Genomic DNA, 21,303 nt, shown 5'->3' with positions numbered 1-21,303 from the left:
GGGTTTGGTAAGGGTAATTTCTCCAGGGTAGGGAAAGAAATCCAAAATCTCTAAAAGATCTCTACCCAATCCTCCTGATTGGTGTCTGACTACTCTTTTTGCATTGTAAGATCACTGGACTCCCCACCTCCTGTGCTATTCTAGGTTCAGGAGGCATTAACTGTCTTGCTTCTCTCTATAATCACCCTTTGAAAGCACATGGATTTCTTCTTTTTTATACCTTCTAAGACAGTTACCTCATCTCACTATATAGTTTTTCCAAAAATATGTTACAAACTTTTCTCTGTTGTTTTCTTCTTTCCTATTCTTTTTTCCATACAGCTGTTTTACCTTTTCAATCTCTTTATGTCATTAATTTTCAGTGGTGAGCAATAATAAAGATGTTTTTAATCTGCCAAGTTTACATGCAAACCATAAATTTCAAACTGTAAAATCATACCACAAACTTTCTGGTTCAGTTCACATCAGCATCCCTTAACAAACAGCCCCTTCTAGAGTCAGGCTTCTCCAGTGTGAAAGTATGAGTTTGGTCTCATGGATTTCCAGAATTTTCTATGTAGTAATGATCATGAAAACTTGGTCCTTTTTCTCAATGCTGATTCAATAACAAGAACAAAGTTTTGAGGAAAAGAAATTTTATTACTTTGCTAGCACAGGAGAAAGGCAATAGACTTATGCCCAGAGGCTGCCATTCTAACTACCAGGGGGAACAGAAGGCTGTAAACAGGAAGTACCAGGGCTGTTTTCAAAGTATCCTTACCAACGGATCTAATTAATGCTTAGCTAATATCCTTGGAAGTACTATTGTTCCGGTTTCTAGGTCCAGTGTCTCTTTATTGTGTGGACATTGAGCAGAGGTGCAGAAAACTCAGCCTACAACAGAAAGAATGTTGATTTTGCTTTCCCCATAGATGAGGAGGGGAAGATGGAAAAGAAGGGAAAAAATCATATCAGTTTTAAAATAAGCTGCCAGTGGTTGAGAAGCTAGTTTTATATTCAAAGCATGAAAGAGACTCCTGTTCCAAGAAAGGGAACCTGTTACAGTAGGCGATCCATAGCATTTTGTGCAGCTTCCTATCTCCTTTTGCCATTGGCCAGATGCTGTTCACTACAGGAAACTCTGGGAAGCAGTTCCCTAGGGGCTAAATTGCTCCTCTCTATGAATACCAGAAAGAAAAAGAAACAAAAAATGGTGAATGTGAGTCGGGCAAGCCTTCAACAACTTTAAAGCCCTGCCTTTACTGTCTTTTTAATACATTCATAGATTTATCTTTAAGATCTCCATAAGAGGAAATGGCATTAAGGGATGGATGATAGAAGTTAGGCAAGAAAATTATAAAAGAGTCAAAACAGGTACTTTGAGAAGCTATGAGACAATCGTCTTCTCATCACAAGAGTATCTGTAGTTGTACATGCAACTACAGAATTACATGACTCCTCTGGGCTAGTGACATAGGACTCCAGGAATGCATAATCAATAGACCTGTGTCATCAAGGCATGGCAGAGTTAGAAAATTCAGAGAGAAAGAGGGAGTAACAGAGACAGAAGGAGTGATATGGAGAGAAAGAAAAACAAAGATTTGAAAGGGAATTCTGTAGATTGCTGACAGATAAATAGCCTTTTGAGGAGGAGGAGGAAGAGGAGGAGGAGAAGGAGGAGGAGGAGGAGGAACAGGAGGAGGAGGAAGAAGAACAGGAGGAGGAGGAACTGCCTCCAGGGAGAGCAGAAAAATTTGTGTATTTCACTCTTCTCCTTTCCCTTGTTTCCTCTGATTCTCCACATTTGTGAAATCCAACTGGACACCTGCTGTGAACCCTACAGGCTAGTCTCAGAGCAAGAAGCAGAGTAAAGAATAGTAAAGCAAACCTGGGCAAATGAAAGATATTTAGCATAGAGTGTCTACCTGAGCTGAGTGCTAAATGAGTTTTGCAAGCTCCAAGAGAGTAACATAAGATGGTAAACTGTTCTTAAGTGGATCTACTATGTGTGCACTCTATTCCTAATCTGTCTTCTCTGCTTTAAATAACTAACTAGTAGGTAAAATTCACTAATTTTTCTTCATTAGAGTAGGCATTTTTAAGTAAATGCATTATATTTTAATATATATTTATTTAAACATATAACATTTTACAGAAAATCACTGAGTCTACAAAGACCATGGAATTTCAGAGGGGTAACTGTGAGCAGGTACAAATGATTGGTTCCCTCTTAGAGTAAAGATGGTATTATGGGGTTGTTTTGTTTTGTTTTGTTTTTTTCCAAGGAGGAAGAAATGGGTCTTGAGAGCATTTCTAATTCCGAACATTTGTAAATCTGTACTTAAAAGGCATTTTTCAACATGCTGGAAATTATATAATGTTCATTTCTGTAAGAAAAAAAGTTAAAACCTCTTGAAGAGATAATGATCTCTTGGAAAGAAGGAGTATAATTTTGGATTTATTTTTGCTTAAAAAAAAACTTTTCATCAAACACAGTTGGATATCTGTGTCTGTGGATTCCACATCCATGGATTTAACTAACTGGATTGAAAATATTCATTAAAAAAACAAAATCACATCTGTACTGAACATGTACAATCTTTTTTTCTTATCATTATTCCCTAAATAATACAGTATAACAACTTTTTACATACCATTTATTTTGTATTAGGTATTGTAAGTAATCTAGAGATGGTTAAAGTATAGCAGTAAATGTGCATATTAAATACTACACAATTACATATAAATACTACATGTAAATACCACACAATTTTATGTAAAGGACTTTAGAATTCAGGGATTTTGGTATCTGCAGGGGTCCTAGCACCAATCCTCCATAGATACTAAGGGATGGTTATATTCTCTGTCTCAACAAGATTGCTTCACTCCTTTAAGTGTAAACTATAGGCATGTGCAAACATGCTTCTATTTAAGGCTAATAATATTAGCCATATTATTTTTATTGTATATATTTAAGTTATTTTGGTATACATATACATAGTGAAATGATTATTGCAGTCAAACAAATTAATATATCCATCATCTCACAGTTACATTTGATTATGAAAGTGCCTAAAATTATGTTAGCACATTTTCAGTATAAAACATGACATTATTAACTACATTCCTCATGTTCTACATTAAAACTTTGATCCCATTTTTTTTCTCATTTTCTTCAATGATATAAATTGTGTTGGAATTGTAAATCTCCTAAGATAAAGATATCATAGTGCTTTATAGTTATGTTTACCAATATGGAGGAAGTGTCTGAAAAGTTTTAAATCTATAAACCCTGCTTCTTAGACTAAGATTAGGTTTTAATTTTTCTGAGCACTGACCTTCAGTGTACACAATTTCATTATTTAATGGATTCATCATTTCTTATTGTTTTAGTCTCTGAGCTAGAAGGGCATACTGGAAATGACACAGTAGTGTTGCATTTTGACAGTTGCTATCTGTGTCATTTCATGCTCTCCTACTTTCAGTCATATTTTAATATTCATATCTACTACAGGTGTTCTTTTAACTTTATGTATTCTGATTCTTAGTGAAGGAAGGTTTGTTTAGTTGTTGTTGTTTTACATTACTGAGAGTCAAGCCAGGACCTCATCCATGCTAGGCGAGTGTTTTACCAGTAAGTTATACTCCCAGCACTGTTAGTAAAAGTTTTTAATAAGAAATTCAATTTATCTATTTCTTCTTGAGATTTGATAGTTTGTGTCTTTTAAGGAATTTTTCATTTTATCTGAGTTGTTAAATTTCTTCAACTAATGCTATTCATTTTAATAGTAATTAACATCCTTGTTTACCAATTCTATTTGTCATATTTGGGTCAATTTCAACTGATTGATTTTTATCACCATTATGGGTCCATTTTACTATTTCTTTGCTTATCTAGTAATTTTTTATTTGATCAGAGACCAATGGGGGGAATCACAGATAAAAATTGAAACTATAATGAAAGTTAAGAAAGTTTCAGTATGGAATAATGAAGTATGATTTAGTTTATAACTAGGGAGACACCACAATAAATGGTAATCCTCAAAAGACTTATGAGATGGATAACATCCTAGATATGCCTAGTAACTACAGCATTGTTCAGATAGTTAAAGATATGGGGGAACAGGATTTCAGTAAGAAAGAAGAGCTTATATATATATATAACAGGATTTCAGTAAGAAAGAAGAGCTTATATATATATATACACACACATTCACACACCATGTGTGTGAATGTGTGTGTATATATACTTATGTATTCAATACTCATATGTATCCTTATTTATATATTCATATACATGCATATAAATGGGTGTGCATTCAGTAATAAATATTTGTTGCATACAAGCAAAAGAGACAACAGGAGTTCTAATAACCCTGCAAATATATATTCCTTTTCAATCTTTTTGAGTTGTCTGTATGAGTTGTGAGTTTGCTTTTAAACCACACTGAGAAGTCTCTGTGAGGAACATGTTCATTGTGCAACAAGCACAGCCTCTTGTTCATTGTTGTGTTTGTTGATGGGCCATTCCCTTGGGAACAGCTGTTGGCTGTAGGACTTAGTGGTGCACCTGCAGATAGTCTCTGAGAGAGGAGCACCTCTTAGTTTACATAAAGTTTCTTTCTGCCATTCTTGAGTTCTTTCCGATTTTTTTTTAATTCTTTTCATTTATCAGTTAGAATTGGGTTCAGTCACATAAAAAAAAATTCAAAATAGCAATGGCTATACCACAATCCTTGTCTTTTCATATGAAACAAGTCCAGAGGTGGGTAGTATCACTCAGGTGATTATCAGCTTGATATCCTGGCCACTTCCATCTTTCATCTCTGCAATGTTCCTTGGGTACCTTACTTTGTGATCCTGGATGGCAGTTGGACATTTGGATAGCTCCCCCTCATTCTAGACCTTAAGACATGGGCAAGGGATATGAGAGGACTCCTTTTAGCTGAGTACACCCTCTTCAAAATAATTGTTCAGAAAATTTTACACAAAAACCTCCATTCACATCTCACTGGCCAGAATTTAGTCACTTGGCCATACCTATCTCCAAGAGCTTGAACAGTGTTGTTTTTGTTTTTCTTCAAGTGGGAAAAAAACTGCTAATTCAAATTAAAATAGATTACAGCTACTCAGAAATAAAGCAGGTAATCATTTGAAGTTTCTGGTTTTTTTTATTTTTTTATTTAAATAATTTTAACTAATATATAAAAACATAAAAATATATATTTAGGGTGTATCATGTGATATTTTGATGGACATACATTGTATAATATTAAAATTATAGCTATTTCCTCAAACATTCATCATATATTTACAGTGAAACACTCAAAATACTTTATTCTTATTTTTTAAAATATACAGTACATTATTATTATTTATTGTCAACCTTTATTATTTACTATAAGCAGCACACCAGAACTTCTTACTCCTACCTAACTGTAATTAACTACCCACTTATGGACAGTTCTTCTCTTCTTCTCATCCCCTCTACTCTAGGAACCATCACTCTACTCTCAACTGCTATGAGATCAAATTCCTCATATTCCCTTTAGGAGCAAGATCATGCAGTACTTGTCTTTCTGTGATGGCATAACACTGGCATAGCACTGGTATAAAGACAGATACATACACTAAGGTACCATAACAGAGAGCCCAGAATTAAACTGATGCATCTACTGATGTTTGATTTTCAACAAAGGTGATAAAAACACACATTGGAGAAATGAGTCTTTCAATAAATATTGCTAGAAAATTGTATGTCCACATGCATAAGAATGGAACTAGACCTCTGTTTCTAACTGGTTATAAAAATAAACTTCAAATTTATTAAAGATATAGATGTAAGACCTTAAACTATGAAACTGCTAGAAGGAAACAGGTGAATCAGGACATTGGAAAAGAGCAAGGATTTTTTGGATAGATCCTAAAAGCACAGGAAACCAAGCAAAAATTGACAAATGGGATTCATAAAACTAAAAGGCTTCTGCACAGCACAGAAATAATCATCAGAGTGAAGAAACAACCTACAGAATTGGACAAAATATTTGTAAACTATATGTCTGGCAGGGGCTAATATGTGGAATAGATTAGGAACTCCCAAAACCCAGTAGTTTTAAAATGGGCAATATACCTAAATAAACAATTCTCAAAAGAAGACACACAGATAACCATACACACAAGTATATTAAAAAATTGATCAACATCACTAATCATCAGGGAAATGAAAATTAAAACCTCACTCTATTAAGAATGGCTATTGTCAGCTGGGCATGGTGACATATTCCTATAATCCCAGAAACTCAGAAAGCTGTGGTAGAAGGATAGCAAATTTGAAGACAGCCTGGATAGTTTAGCAAGACACTGCCTCTAAATAAATGTGTGTGTGTGTGTGTGTGTGTGTGTGTGTACGCACGTGCACAAATAAATAAATAAAAGAATAAGTAAAAGGGCTTGGATGTAACTTAGTGATAGAGCACCAAAATGAATAAATAAATAAATAAATAAAGTACTGGTGAGAACAAGGAAAAGAGGAAAAGGGAACCTTTGCACACTGTTGGTAGGAATTTAAATTAATATAACTACCATGAAAATATTATGAAGTTTCCTCAAAGAATTAAAAATAGAATCACCATATGATCCCACACTCCCACTACTGGGTGTATATCCAAAGGAAATGAAATTAGCATGTGAAAGAGACATCTGTGTTCTATGTTTTTTGTAGCACTATTTACAATAACCAAGAAATGAACATAACCTAAGCATCCATCAACTGATAAATGGAGAAAGAACATGTAGCGCATAAACACAAGTCAGCCATTAAAAGGATCGATATATTAAGTACTTACTGTTTTTAAAGCATATCATACAACCAAGTACAACCAAATGGTACTATTTCCTGCATAAGAAGTTTTAATCTGGCTGTGGCTTTTTCTCATGGAGAAATAAAGTGCCTTTTACAGGTGGAGGAATGTCAAATACCTGCTGAAATTACTAACTTGTCTTCATACCCTAGGCCTCAACATTGGAAATCATCCAAAGCATGTTGTCAGAAAATCTGTTATCTCTAAGTTAGTGCCTAAAAGTAGATATACTCTATTCTCTCTTTTGAAATACCTTAGAACAACAGTGGAATTAAGTTCCATTTGGCAGTTCAAGAAAGCAGATCAATTGGTTTCACATTGCTTATCAATGGCATATAGATAGTAAGGAATATAGGTTCCCTTTGTGCTTGGTGTAATGCAGTATTTTTTGATTAACAATTTACTGCATAGAAGTTTTTTGCACAGTATTTTTGATTAACAATTTACTGCATAGAAGTTTCCAAAACATCATTCAAGTATTCTGTATTACCTCTCTATATTAAGTATCAATGGCTGCATAACAATATCTCAAAACTCAGTGGCTGAAAATAATAAACTTGATTATCTCACTGTCTGTCTCTGTAAATCAGGATTCTAGACATGAATTTGCTGAGTTCTATACTGTCAAACTCCTGTGAATTAGGCACATCATTGCATCTGCAAAAAATGAGAGAAAATGTTTGTTTGTTTTTTTAGATTTGCCTTAGGTTAAAAAAATCACAGTAAAATCACTGCATATACATATGTATTTTTTTGCTTGATTATATTTTCTGAACTTTTGCCTTTCATCTTGGTTTTCATTGCTGTATACAGTGAACAACAGTAACTGTGGCAGCCAGAAAAGCACTCTAAATAGTCCCTTAGGGCCAACTCCGAAGAAGTAGAGACTCCATACTCTAAAGTCTAGTGATAGGAATATACTTTCATGAGAGTGTTGAATAAGTCATCTTGAATTTTCAACTAGCTACCTAATATTACTTTATAAAAGAAAAAAACCTAAAAATATTTCTATTCTATGACTTAGAAATAGGTGACTTAGAAAATAGAAAATATATAACTATTTTCCATAGTTATAGTACATCGCTCTAATTCTTTCTCTTTGGCTACTTTTTTGGAATAGACTAAGATGCCTAGTGAAGCAGCTGGAGAAAGGTGACGTGAACGTGGTGGACTTGAAGAAGAACATTGAATATGCAGCATCCGTGCTGGAAGCAGTTTATATCGATGAAACAAGGTGAGTCAGGTCCTCACTTCCTCTCTCTTTTGTCCTCATTCTTCTCTCCCTTCTTCATTTCTCAGTCTTGACCCTGCTTCACTCAAACAGCAATTGAACATATCTTAATATAAAACCAAAATCAAAATCTTATTAAAAATTTAAAGGTTACTTTTGATTTAGTTAATTAACTGGACTATGATTCTTTAAAAAAAAAATGTCCTTTGATCCAAATGCTTTAAGACAACAAAAATATCAAACAATAAATTTATAAGATGAAAGAAAATTCATTCTCTTCTCATGCACCCCACCTTCAATGTCCTTAGGTCTAGTCTTTAATCGTTAGAGACAGGTGTAGCCTTATATTGGTTTTCACTCAGGTAAGAAATTTTCCTCTAATATCAGAGTTTCTTCTGAGAAATGGCTATGACATGCCCACATGCTCACGCTCATGATTTCCTGGAGGGCTTTGTGAAGCTCCAAATATGTCACCACCCAAACCCAGCCTCATCGTTAGCAGACTGGTAAGGAGATTAGGAGAGGGAGATTCATTGGAAGAGGGTTGTTATCCCAGTGCTGTGGCTCTCAGCCAGGCCATTTACCCTCCAGGGGATGTTTGGCAGGCCCGAGAGACTTGCCCAGTGTCTCTTGGTGTTTACAGAGTGCTAAGACAGGGTCCTGACTCTCAGAAAAGATAAAGGTGACAGTCAACTGAGAGCTAAGAGGGAACCTGCAGCCGGAGAGAGATAATCTTCCAGAGTTTGACTCAGATAACTTTTCAAAGCCATGATGAAAATGGAATAGAGGTCTTTTGAAGTAATAATAAAGTCATAAAGAGTACCAATATCAAAGGATTCTAGGGTGTTTTTGGTAAAAGGCTCAGGGTAGAAACTGAAAATTTCAGCCAAAAGATCACAGAATATAAAATGTTTTAAGGTGCCATGAACATGTTCAGGTGTTCAAGAGTACTGAATTACCTCTGAAGGACCCACAAAAAGTCTCTAGGAGAGAAAATTAACCTTCATTTGGGCATTTGTTATATAGAGGACAGCAAAAGTACCAGTCTAGTAAGACCCTCTGCCCTGTTATTCTCTCTCTGTCCCACCACATGGTTGAACAACTAGAAGCAGTAGAGTAGGGGCAGGGAATGGAGAGTGAACACCCTCCAGGTCTCTTCCCTTCTGAAGGTATCCATGCTGAGCTTGGGAAGGTAAGAAATGTTAAACTAGAGGTGAGATTGAAGTTTTTATTTATCTTTGTGTACTGGACTTCACATAAACAATGGGTAATATTGTTTAATGGGTAATAAAGACCTGATTGAAAAATCAAAATAATACAAAAGGTTTCATCAGTCTTGCCTCCACCTTAGTCCCCAGCTAATCTCTTATTATGTGATATATGACAAAATTTTATTTTGATATTTTCCCTCCTTCTTTCATGGAAGATAGCATAGAACATACATGATCTTTCATTTTGCTTTGTTTTTTTTTCCCCACTAACTAAGGCAGCAGGGGGATCTTCCTGCATCATGTTTTGATCTTTTTTATACTCAACCATGAAGATTTTCACTAATAATGACAGAGATGGCCATAGCAAAGGCTGTGCTGCACAAGTGGTTCTGCTTTGGTCCCCAGAATGGAGTTCCTCTGCCAGAGCATGGTTTAGAGTTACAAATTAAGGGGGGGGGGAATCAAAGGGACACTTTTAGATTATAAATTCTATCCAGAATTGTTTTCACTGTTGAATTTCACTGAATGAACACAAATATATATATATATATATATATATATGTTTATTCTAAGCAAACAGAGATTCAAAATGTGAATTTAAAATACCTGATATTGTTCCTTTAATTTCTTTGTTCCTTTATTTTCCTGTGTGGCCTTTATTGTTTACCAGTTGATTGGACTTAACAGGCTTGACATCTCTTTATTCTGTCCTTGGCTAGACATTTCATTTTATATTTATTTATAAAATTAAAGAATTTCTGGAATGAGGGTAAAACTCAGAGGTTGAGCACAAGGCCCTGTGTTCCAACCCCAGCACTGCAAAACAAGAACTAGACCCCCAGCTCCCCAAAAAAGACTTTTACCTTCAAGAATTTTATATATATTAATAAAATTATATACATATATAATAAAATTCATCTTATAATGGCAATGTTAACTATCTGGTTTTGCCTAAGAATCATGTCTTTCATTTGACAGATTATTACATGCTATGCTTATTCATTTTATGTTATATTTCCTTTCTCTGAAAATTATGATTCCATGAATATTTTGTTAATGTAATTTACCATGAACCCTAACTCATTTAAACATGAATTATGTTTAAAGTATAGTCCTTTCTCATTTGAAAATTTCTCTTTTGTAGGAAAAAAAAAGGTTAAGCACAATATTTAACTGCTTCATGGTAGAAATTTAATTTGGAGGGGAAGATTGCTTCTTACCACAAAACATCCCGGTTCCTAATGCCAACAACATCATTCCCAAATTTCTACTTAAATGACAAGAAATGTTCTCCCCTTTCATTTTAATACTTCCATGACATCATTATTTTTAAACTGGATTAATAGTAACAGCCCACATTTATGCCATCTTCAAAAGGCTCTTGTTTCATTACTTCACATAGTTTCACCCCAATCCTCAATATTATTTTCTACGTTTTACTAATGAGAAAACTAGAGATCATTTAAACATCACAACAGTTCTATGAGATAGAAATTCTACTATTACCATTTTGTACATAAGGAAATTAAATCACATAAAAGTTAAATAGCTTACTCAAGAGAATGAATTGAAGAGTGAGATTAGGACCAGGGCAATCCAACTCCAGAGCCTAGGCTACTAAGCACAATTCTCATCCCCATCCCTTTTGCAACATTTAACCAAAAGTGAAAGACTGGAAGTTTGACGGACACTCGTGTGCTCTCAAGATCTTGAGACTTGGTGGGTGCAGATAAAGTTGTATCTTATCTGTTCCCAATTTTGCCTTCAGTGATGACATACTGGTAGCTTGAAATTGGCTTTGGTGTGATATTAACACCATGGAAAATGTCAAATGCAACATGCAACATTGGTTTTCCCTGGAGAGGCTGATAAACATTTACCATCATGCCACTGGCTAGACCTAAGATCCCCCCTTAAGAGTCTTCTAAGAGCCCAGATTTTATTGTCAAATATCAGTTTAGAAATTCTTAGAACACACATAGTTTGATTTCCTATACCTATAGTGAGACACATAGCATTAAACTGAGGATGTTTCTATTGAGATATACATAGAATTATTTAAGTGTCATTTGCCTTAGGAATATTACTAAAATAAGGATCGTTTAAAAGGAGTATGCCTTGAGAAGCATTTAGTTGATTTTTATTTATTTTTATATCCTATATGGCTTCTGAAACTTATTTAAAACTAATTCAGTGAATATTCCAGAAGTGTTGTTTGAAAGTTGACTGTATTGAAAAATAAAAGATAAAAAAAAAAGGTCAGCATATAATAATACTGGGTAGAACACAAATTATTAGTTGGTTTAAAACATCCTTTTTTATTTCTTTCTTTCTCTTCTTACTAAATACTAGTGACTACAGGTTTTCAGTTAGAAAACAAAACAAAAATTTCTCTTTAAGGATGATTTTGGTGAGAAAAATAAAAACAGTTTCTGACAAAAATTAAATTCTGACCTTTGCAGAGATTATAGCACAATTCCCTAGTGAATGTGAACATTTGTTGGTTTTTTTAAAAGACATTTTCATATGCAAATGCCAATATTTTATGAGTTTTCCTTTCAGATATGTCCCTAGTGGCTATTATTTTCAAAGTCGCACAGTTGTAATCCAGAAACATGTGGCCTAAAAAGAAAAAAAAAAAAATCTATTCGTCCTTATTTGGATTGGGACACTGCCAAGCAAAGTAGCATCCTTGGCCTCCCAGGCAGCTGACTGGGAGATGTACTTCCAGAGATGGATACTGTGCTTACTGATATCTTACGAAAATAAATCATAACTTCATTTTGTTTAATGTGAACCAATCTGTTTTAGGATTACATGGTTAAGAGAGTATAGACTCTGGATTGAGAAAGAATAGGTTGTTCAACAACTGGATCCTCCCATCAATACTCTCTTTCTTGAAGGCAGATAGGTTACTTGACATCTGTAATATCACACTTTATCATCTATAAAATAAGGACAATGCCCACCTCCAGGGTTGGCATGAGGATGAATGTAGTACAGTGCCTGACAAAATAAAAGTTAGATCATAGCCATTATGTTTGTTGTACTAATAAAATGCAAATACACTTTGCATTTTGGGGATATATAACATCTTAAGGTATTAATTTATACCTCCTATTAAAGATATCAATTAATTTCCTGATAGTAGTTTTTTTAAATTTGCTTATTTATTCTAATTTGTTATACATGACAGCAAAATGCATTTTAATTCATAATACACATACACAGCACAATTTTTCATTTCTCTGGTTGTACACAAAGTAGAGCCACACCACTCGTGTCTTCATACATGTACTTAGGAGTAATGATGTCCATCTCATTCTACCATCTTTCCTACACCCATGCCCCCTCCTTTTCCCTCCCTCTCCTTTGCCCTATCCAAAGTTCCTCCATTCCTTCCATGCTCCTGCCTACCCCCACTATGGATCACCATCCACATATCAGAGAAAACATGTGGCCTTTGTTTTGGGGGGATTGGCTTACTTAACTTAGTATTATATTCTCCAACTCCATCCATTTACCTTCAAATGCCATGATTTTATACTCTTTTATGCTGAATAATATTCCATTGTGTATAAATACCATAGTTTCTTTATCCATTCATTTACCGAAGGGCATATAGGTTGGTTCCACAATTTAACTATTGTGAATCGTGCTGCTATAAACATTAATGTGGCTGTGTCACTGTAGTATGTTGTTTTTAAGTCCTCTGAGTATAAACTGAGGAGTAGGATAGCTTTTTGATCTTGAGAAAATGAATTCAGTTGAGCTCTAGTTGCCAGGGAGTGAAAGCAAAGCATAAAATGATAGAAAAGAACTTTAATGCAGAGATACACATTCTTATAAAACACCCTCAATCAACTAGTGTATCTTAGTAAATCTAAGGGTACTTAATCTGGGGATAGATTAACTCAAATGAGAATGAGTTGATGTTAATCACTACTGCAAAAAGTTAATTCTGGTAGAAATTAACTGAGCTTCAGGGTATCTTGGAGGCTAAGAATCTTGGAATCATTGAGTTCAGGGACTTACCCAGGAACCTCCACTCATTCACCAAATATTTATTGAGTACCTGTGGCATAAGGGCCAATTATGCCAAAAAACAACAAAGGAGAGAGAGAGAGAGAGAGAGAGAGAGAGAGAGAGAGAGAGAGAGAGAGAGAGAGAGAGAGATAAACAGACAGACAGAAGTACATTGACAAATTTTACATGAAAACACCCAGCAGAACAGAGGGAGAAACATGGAATAAGGATTTGGAGTCATGACTACACTTGCAGGTATTTATTAGTGTGAATGAATTTGCTCTCTGGCAAAGCTCTCCCTATCCATTCTTAAATATATGGCTTCTGACAAGAGGACTTTAGATGAAAAATGTCTGGAACATGCTAGATACATGGACACTGAAGCTCAGAAATATAATGCCAATGAGAGATATAAATTGGGAATTATAACCCAGGATTCTCACTTTTTTATTTTCAGGACCTTGTACATGTTAGGCAAGTGTTCTGCCACTGAGCTAAATCCCCAACCCCCTCAGATTTTTTTTTTAATGTCTTTACTTTGTTACTAATCTTTAATGTTTGGAGCTCCTTTGCAATTCAGATATGTTGACATCATGTCGTATCTCAAAATCCTAAAAATCTTGAGAATGTCTAGTGAAGGTTTACTTATTTCACCAATCTGTCCCATCATTTTCCTCTGCAGCCAGCTCTTGCTTCAGCTACTGAACTGTACCTGTGCAGGTCCCTTCTTTCCTTCCAAATTCCATCTATCTACAGACAGCTCCTAAAAATTAGCTGAAGCCTTTCCTCCAGTTTCCCAAATTGAAGCTAAAAGCAGTTGCAAGTTGTGTAACACCTACTGTAGAGGCTTTCAGAACCCACTACTCAAGCCCTTGCACATAGATTTCACCCATCCCTCAGCATTCACTAAAGTCTGATGCACCTCTCACCTCTCACAGAAACCAGTTTACTATTTCCTGTGGAAGTCCTTTCAACATGTTTTCCTATTCTAAGTTCAGCTTCTCAAGGTCCAAGTCCCATATAAAGAAAAGGAACAATCAAAATTAATGTCAAGTTGGATGTTCATCCCCCAGGATCAATAGTTGTGCTAATGGAATACACAATTTAAATTCATATTTAGAAAAACAATGACAATTTTCTAAAGGATACAGAATCTTCAGTGATCAACTGTGTTCACAGTATAGATGAGCTTGCATGTTACTGTTCAAGGATATTTAGTTTTTGGAATCTTATTTTTTTTCATATTATATATGCCAGAGCAAAACCTTTACTTTATCATAAAAAACAAGAGCAGTCTGCACAAAGGTAAAATATATCTCTGTAGAGTATTATGATTTTTTGACTTTTCAAATGTCATATTTTCTCTCTTAACACCATTGAAATTTTAAAAAAATTCTTTGAGTTCCTTATGGAAATGGGTTATAGTGTTACATTAGCAACTGAAGTCCAGGGTGAGATGCAGAGTAGGAGGGCATTCAAGGACAGGCAGAGGGTTCAGGAGGAGACAATTACATAAGGGCAGGCATGGAGCTATCAAAAGTGAGACTTAGAATGGATACAGAAGCAGGTGGCATATCTAAAGAATGTAGAGTGGCAAGTTAGCAGAGAGCTGGGACACTAAAAAGGGTAAATCAAATGCCACAAGGAGAACCAATGTATATGTGTGAGGAAATTACTGATGCCTGTAAAGTGTAGTTTCAGTAAAGAGAAAAAGCTACATGCCATATTATGGTAGTTTAAGAAATAAGTGGGGAATATCTTTGTGAAGTAATTAGTATTGATGAGTTTTTCAAGAATTTACTAGTAGACAAAAGAGCAGAAATAGAGCAATCTATTAATGGGGACAGATGCTCCAAGAAGCCTTTTCTTATTGTGCTTCATATTGGTTTTAGAATGAAAGGCTGCAATCTGCAGCCTAGAAACAGAGTTAAAAAAAAATCTGGAATAAAAAGGGGGAAAAAGTTTCATAGATTAGATAAAAGTATCCTTTGGAAGCTATCTAGGAAAATGAAAAATGGTCACAGGTAGGAAATACAAATGAAGATGGTGCTAACAACTAGTGCTCAGCCAAGGGTCTTTAAATAACAAACACAGGTAGCACCCAAAACAGGAAAGGTTATTTAGTGTTTCACTTCTCAACATGTAAAAGTGCTACTGTAATTATGGCCCATGTATGAGCAATGGGTTGCAACACTCAGAGATCCATGTGAAATGGAGAATGAACTCATTGTATGTAGTCACTACAACCTGCCCATCGTGATGGCATTAACTCAGGCATGCTCCTTTGACATTTAGAGTCAGAGTATGAAAGAGAAAATGGAGAAGAACTGAATTAATGAACGGTCTTTTTGAATATTTCAATTTTAAATGATAGGAAACCCAACCAAGCCAGCTTCAACCGAATGATTAATTTAGTGGTTCTCACTGCTGCCTATAGACATTGGTTGATTCAGGGCACAGATGATGTCAACAGATCAACCTTTCTGTTTTGCTTGCTCTGGACGGTTGTCCTCTGATGCTTTGAATTATAGGAAGGTGGTGGCAGTGTTTCCAAGCTTCATATCCTCAACCTGTCAAATCCAGCAGGAATAGAAAGGTTTTCTTTCCCACAGGATCCAACAAACATATTCTTAGGTTTCATTGCCTCTAGTTAGGTAATATGCTTATCCTTCAAACAATCATTGTGTCCTGGAGAATTGGATACACGAGTTCAGGAGTCAAGCATCCCATGAGACATGTATGAGGTCAGTTCTATTTAAATCACTTGCCTACACATTGAGAATGGAGGAGAGAGCTTTCCTCAAAAACAACTATGTCCTCTTTACTGTGAAAATGCAAGCATTTATGTCAGTACAAACAAGGAGGCCTGGATCAGGGTTTGTGGGGCGTGTTGAGAAAAGCCCTTGACTGGCAGGTCAGCAGCTCCTGCCTGGCTTCATTCCTGATCCTAATTAGCCTCTAGGCAAAAGATTTTTTTCTTTTCTCTCTAGTCATTGCTTTTCTAACATGGAAGATGAAATCTCAGTCCCTTTCTGTTCTGCAGTCCTATAGTCTTTCCGGTGGTTGAAAGTCCCTTGCTCAGACTGAACTATCCTGGCCACCAGGAGGTTGGTGAGGGGAAGCTGCTTAATATTTGCTTATTGGAGGGGCATTTAAAATATGGGATCTTATATTTTTTAGATTGTTTTTTTTCACTTGGAGAAGCCCCTGAGAAAATCAGCTTGAGAGAAATGTGCTAAGACATTGCTGGAATTCAGTGAATCCTTAAAAAAGCAAATTATAAATTTTACAAATTCTATGCTTGTGGTGTTAGTTGTGGGGAGGGGCTGATGTTTGGAGTGCTGTATGTTTATAGGCTCTTCTCACCCTGTAGATGGAGTAGGAAACCAGGCTTAGGAAAAGTCACATCACTTTTGATTGGGTTTATACGTTCTGTCTATATGTGGTATGTTATTTCCTACAAAATTTCAGAAAAGTCTCATTAAGGACAAAAAATCCATGTATTAAATAAGATCTCACTATTGTGATATTTTTGAGTCAGTAAAATATAAATGAATGTTTTCTGGGTTTGAAAAATGTTATTTTAAATATTATTCTTTTCTATGGTGATATTAACAATGAAAATCGTTTGATAGTTATATCTAAGGCAACATATTATTATTACTGCATGTAATTCTCAAAAAAGGGCTTTGAAAGAGATACTCATATTTTTTCCACTGTAAAGTAATAAATTCAAGGCATAAAGAAACTAAGTAAGTTGCTTAGGATCATATGATTATTAAATGTCCAAGACAAGTTCAAATTCAAATGCAACATGCCCAACATTCATTTTTTGTTTTCTTCATTGTCAACAAAACCTACTCTTTAAAAAAAATGAAAAAAATCTATCTTCTTTTGAGAGTCCAACCTCAGCACCAGACTCAGGATGGGTGAATACTAATTGATTTAAACCAGTTATCAGTCTCAAGTTTCCCAGCCAGTGAGTTTAGACATTCACATGTGATACAATTTTGGACAATTAAAATTGTCTCCAGGAAAGACTGATAGGGTCATTGCCAGAAGGTTTATTCTCCATAGAAAAGGCTGTTATTTGTGAGAGTATGATGCTTGAAATTAATATAGCCATCTGGCTAAAAGCATAAAGCCAAACCTAATATTAAGCTTGATGATATAGAAAGATAAAGGAAACCTGAGTCCTTGAAAGTGTTGTTGGACTGCTGATTTTAAAATTCCCTTACTGTAGTCAATCTACCTTTAGGTTTTTTAAAATAACAGAATTTCTCTGTTAGGCCACTTTGACTCAGGTTTGGTGTCATTTGTCATTGAGAGCATTCTTCTGGCCATGTAGGTCTGCCTTGTACCAAACCCTTCAAACCCATGTTCTTAATTTCTAATTGCTCCAGGGAGTCAGTTTATCCTAACAATAAATCAGTACACAAATGTTTGGTTTCTAAAATAGCCACTTAGAATTCATAATTTATTTTTTCATAAAATAAGGTAAGAAGTTGATTAGATTTCCAAGGTAGCCCACAAACCACATTGACCCCATGGCACAGCCAAATAACACCAATGGTACTTGAGCAAGTATCAAGTACTGGAAATCAGATACCTAAGGTTTGTTTCTCATTAGGTGAAAGAGAATTTCCTCATTCTTTTCTACATTCCATCAGCAAGCCGAGTTCCAAGATATGTGCTGCCTCTGTCAGCCCTCCATCTTTTCTCTCATCTCCCCATCAGTCTCATCTGAATCAGCCCTATGTGTGAGGCTGTCTCCAGCCTCTGTCTAGACCACCAGTCAGTTTTTCACTGGCATCCTGCTGTCCTACGGGCCCACCTAGGAGTGGGATAGGGCTCTCTGCTCCCTTCCTGGAAATTTATCTGGATGTGTCATTGCCCTCCTCATGGTTTTCTTGGTTTGGAGGTCGGACAGGATTCAGTGTCCCTTCCTCGATTTCTCCTGCTTCCCTTTCTGACCTCTTTTCATTAACCTAGGGAATCTCTGGATGATCAATAGGTTGGAAACTTTGCTTTGACTGATTCACAGTCTGATGTTTTCTTTGCCTGGGCCTTTCCTCTTTTAATTAGACCTAGATTTTGAAACTCAAAAGCAAGAGTAGGGCTCTTCTTATCCTTCAGGTAATGGTGTGTCATATATAGTCATATATAACTTGAATTGGTGAATGAAATCATGCTCAATATATAGACATAGGGGCCTAGGGTAACAGGAATATTTTTAAAAATTATTTTTTGATGTCATCTTTTCAGACATGAAGCAGAATCTGATGCAAAATGTTAACATATTTAACAGTTGCATCAAAAGAAACAAACAAAAGTGGCATTATTCCTCATCTGGAATAAATACCTAGCTACTAGAATAATACATAACTACTGCAAATATCTTAATATTTTAAAAATATGTAAAACTGGAGATTCTGCCTATTTTTATACTTTTATTCATTTATTCAATAAATATTTATGAAAGATTCTCTATATACACTGATACTTATTTTAGTATTCTCTTTAGCTACTGTTAACTCCTTGCCATTATCATCTCCACTAGTTTGGCCTCATGGGCCTAAAAAGAAAGATATTCCTTATCTTCCCTTGTGTTTCTGCCTTCAGAAGATATTCCACTGCTTTCTGGCACTCATTTTTCGCATCTGCACAGTTGAGAAATTGACTTTTGTATTTTGAAATCAAGTGTCATACAGATAATTCCCATTTGTCAACATCAATATAAAAGATTCTTCAATGAAGATGCCTTCACAGGGATTCTTCCACATGTCTCTTCCCATGTCTTTCACCAAAACTGTCCTCACTCACAGTAAAATAATGGACACATGCAAATAAGTAGTGCCCTATGTTCACATCATAGAAGAGAATTAAATCATATTTTCTGAGCAGAGAGATTTTATTAATTGTCAAGCTGTGGATGGAGAAAAAGGGCTGTTCTCAAATGTTAGTGTTCATCAGAATCACCTAGAAGGCTTGATAAAACAGTGTGCTGGGCTCCACTCCCAGAATTTATGATTCAGTAGATCTTCATTAATGTCCTTGAATTTCCATTTCTAACAAGGTCCCAGGGACCACACTTGGAGAATACTCTTCTAGAAGATGTCACAATGAGGCTACAAAGGGGAGATACAGAGAGAACATTAGAACTTTGATGGTTACAAATTTAATGCGTTATCAAGAGTGTGGCTCAGTATTTCCCCAAGTAGTGTAAAAGATGATATTGGGCTGAAATGTCTTCCCTACCCTTCAGAAAATTCTATCATGAATAGGGATATTGAGGAAGGGCTACTATATTGGAGATTAGCTGTGCCTCACAGCAAGTTTTGGGGACAGGGGAGGTTGGTCCTATCCTTTGTTCTGCGGTACATTCACCTCTTATAGGACTGTGTGCAGTCTCCACAGTCTCTCTTATGCAATGGTAATCCACATTAAAAAAAAAATAAAACAAAACCAGAGAAAACATTGATAAGATTTATCAAATTGACAGAAAAAGGAAAGAAACTTCTTTAAAAAATAAAGTTATTAAAATAAATTTGTAAGTCTGTCATCTTAAACCGTTTTTGAAATAAGAAGGGGAATAAATGATAAATAAACATGCTTTGGTGGTAGCCTGGTAGAGTATATTTTAATGTGCTTCACACTCAGGAAGTACATTACTGATAACAGATATGGCATTTCAAATGTATTCTCTCTTTCATATATTAAATTTATTGTACTTCAAAGTACCCTGAAATTTTTGCCACCAGATATATTTCTCTGTGAGAATATGATTGAAATATCAGCTTTGGAAATAAATCTAAACTTCCTTCATCCAAAATTCCCTGTTGAACAAAACTCCACTATGATTTTTTTATGCATTTATTTTATTTGTTTATTTTTATGTGGTGCTGGGGATTGAACCCAGTGCCTCATGCATGCTAGGCAAGAGCTCTACCACTGAGCCACAACCCCAGCCGCTCCACTATGATTTTTAAAAATTAATTATTTATGACTCTGAATTTCCAGGCAGAGATGAGACAGATAATAATAATTGTTGGTATCATTATTGACTGAACATGAAGGTAGCCTGGATACTTTGTAGAGAAAACATGCATTTGAGGTGCAGAACACCTCAGTTACAGATACAGACTCCAAAATCAGACAGACATCAGCTCAAAATCCAATATGGTTTCTCCTGTGAGCAAGTCATTTAAGTGGCTGAACCTCAAATTACTTATCAGTAAAATAGATTTAATGATAATTAATATTTACATCTTCCTCATGGTGCTTATCAGATTAAATGAGTGAAAGTTTGCCTCCTTTGCTGCTTCATAGTACAAGCAATAAAGTTAGCTGGGGTCATTATCTGTATCTATCCTCAGAGCATTCTGAAGCCTGGTTGAAGGGCTGGTATTATCGTAGGGTTTTTTTTTTTTTTTCTCTCTTTTTGGGTACAGAGTGGAGGATAGGGTGCAGACAGCTCAGAACACAGACATGTTAATAAAAGAAATAACAATGGATTCCCGTATGAGGGAACCACTTTTGCAAAAAATCTTTCATACTGCAGACAGACAAACCTTTTAATTCCCCCAACTATGTTGTAGAGGCTCTACAAGGAGCCTGCTTGCAGTACACAAGTTCAGTTTCAGCCTTAACCCTGGGCCAGTAGTGCTGCTTCCCTGAGCTGCACAACCCCACTCAGGATGCCCAACAATGGCCCTGTTTTGGTGCATTCCTCCCAGAGGTAAATAGGGCTCCAAAACTAGCAACCTAAAACTGATGTCCTTCTCCCCTTACCAGTTAACAGGATCTTGAAATTTCCTGCCTTGTTCAAGGTGCTCCTCTACCATATTTTGTACACTGGGACCCTGGAATTCCCTATTTAAAGGTCTTTAAGCCAGGCTCCTAAGTCTAAGTGAGCTTCCTTCTTAGGTCTTTGATTGAAGAGGTCCTGGGTACTACTGTTTGTATTTCAGCATCACAAAGAGCGGTCAGAATGCAG

At 35.6% G+C, this 21,303-nt stretch overlaps 1 protein-coding gene and 1 non-coding gene across 2 annotated transcripts in view; one reads left to right on the top strand and one right to left on the bottom strand.

Annotated features, from left to right (window-relative positions):
* Pde1a (phosphodiesterase 1A) overlaps nt 1–21,303 on the top strand; it is a 242,213-nt gene that overhangs the window by 132,544 nt on the left and 88,366 nt on the right. Inside the window, exon 3 of the mRNA XM_026392032.2 lies at nt 7,960–8,073. Within this exon, the coding sequence (XP_026247817.1) occupies nt 7,960–8,073 (114 nt within the window). The remainder of the gene's footprint in view (nt 1–7,959; nt 8,074–21,303) is intronic.
* Nucleotides 20,202–20,274, bottom strand: Trnaa-agc (transfer RNA alanine (anticodon AGC)). The gene has a single exon. It is a non-coding gene; the product is annotated as a tRNA-Ala (tRNA).

The sequence above is a fragment of the Urocitellus parryii genome, chromosome 1 (genome assembly GCF_045843805.1).
Source record: "Urocitellus parryii isolate mUroPar1 chromosome 1, mUroPar1.hap1, whole genome shotgun sequence".
NCBI classification, from domain to species: Eukaryota; Metazoa; Chordata; class Mammalia; order Rodentia; family Sciuridae; genus Urocitellus; species Urocitellus parryii.
Note: the sequence above shows the minus strand (reverse complement) of the source record. Positions and strands in the feature narration are given on the sequence as shown.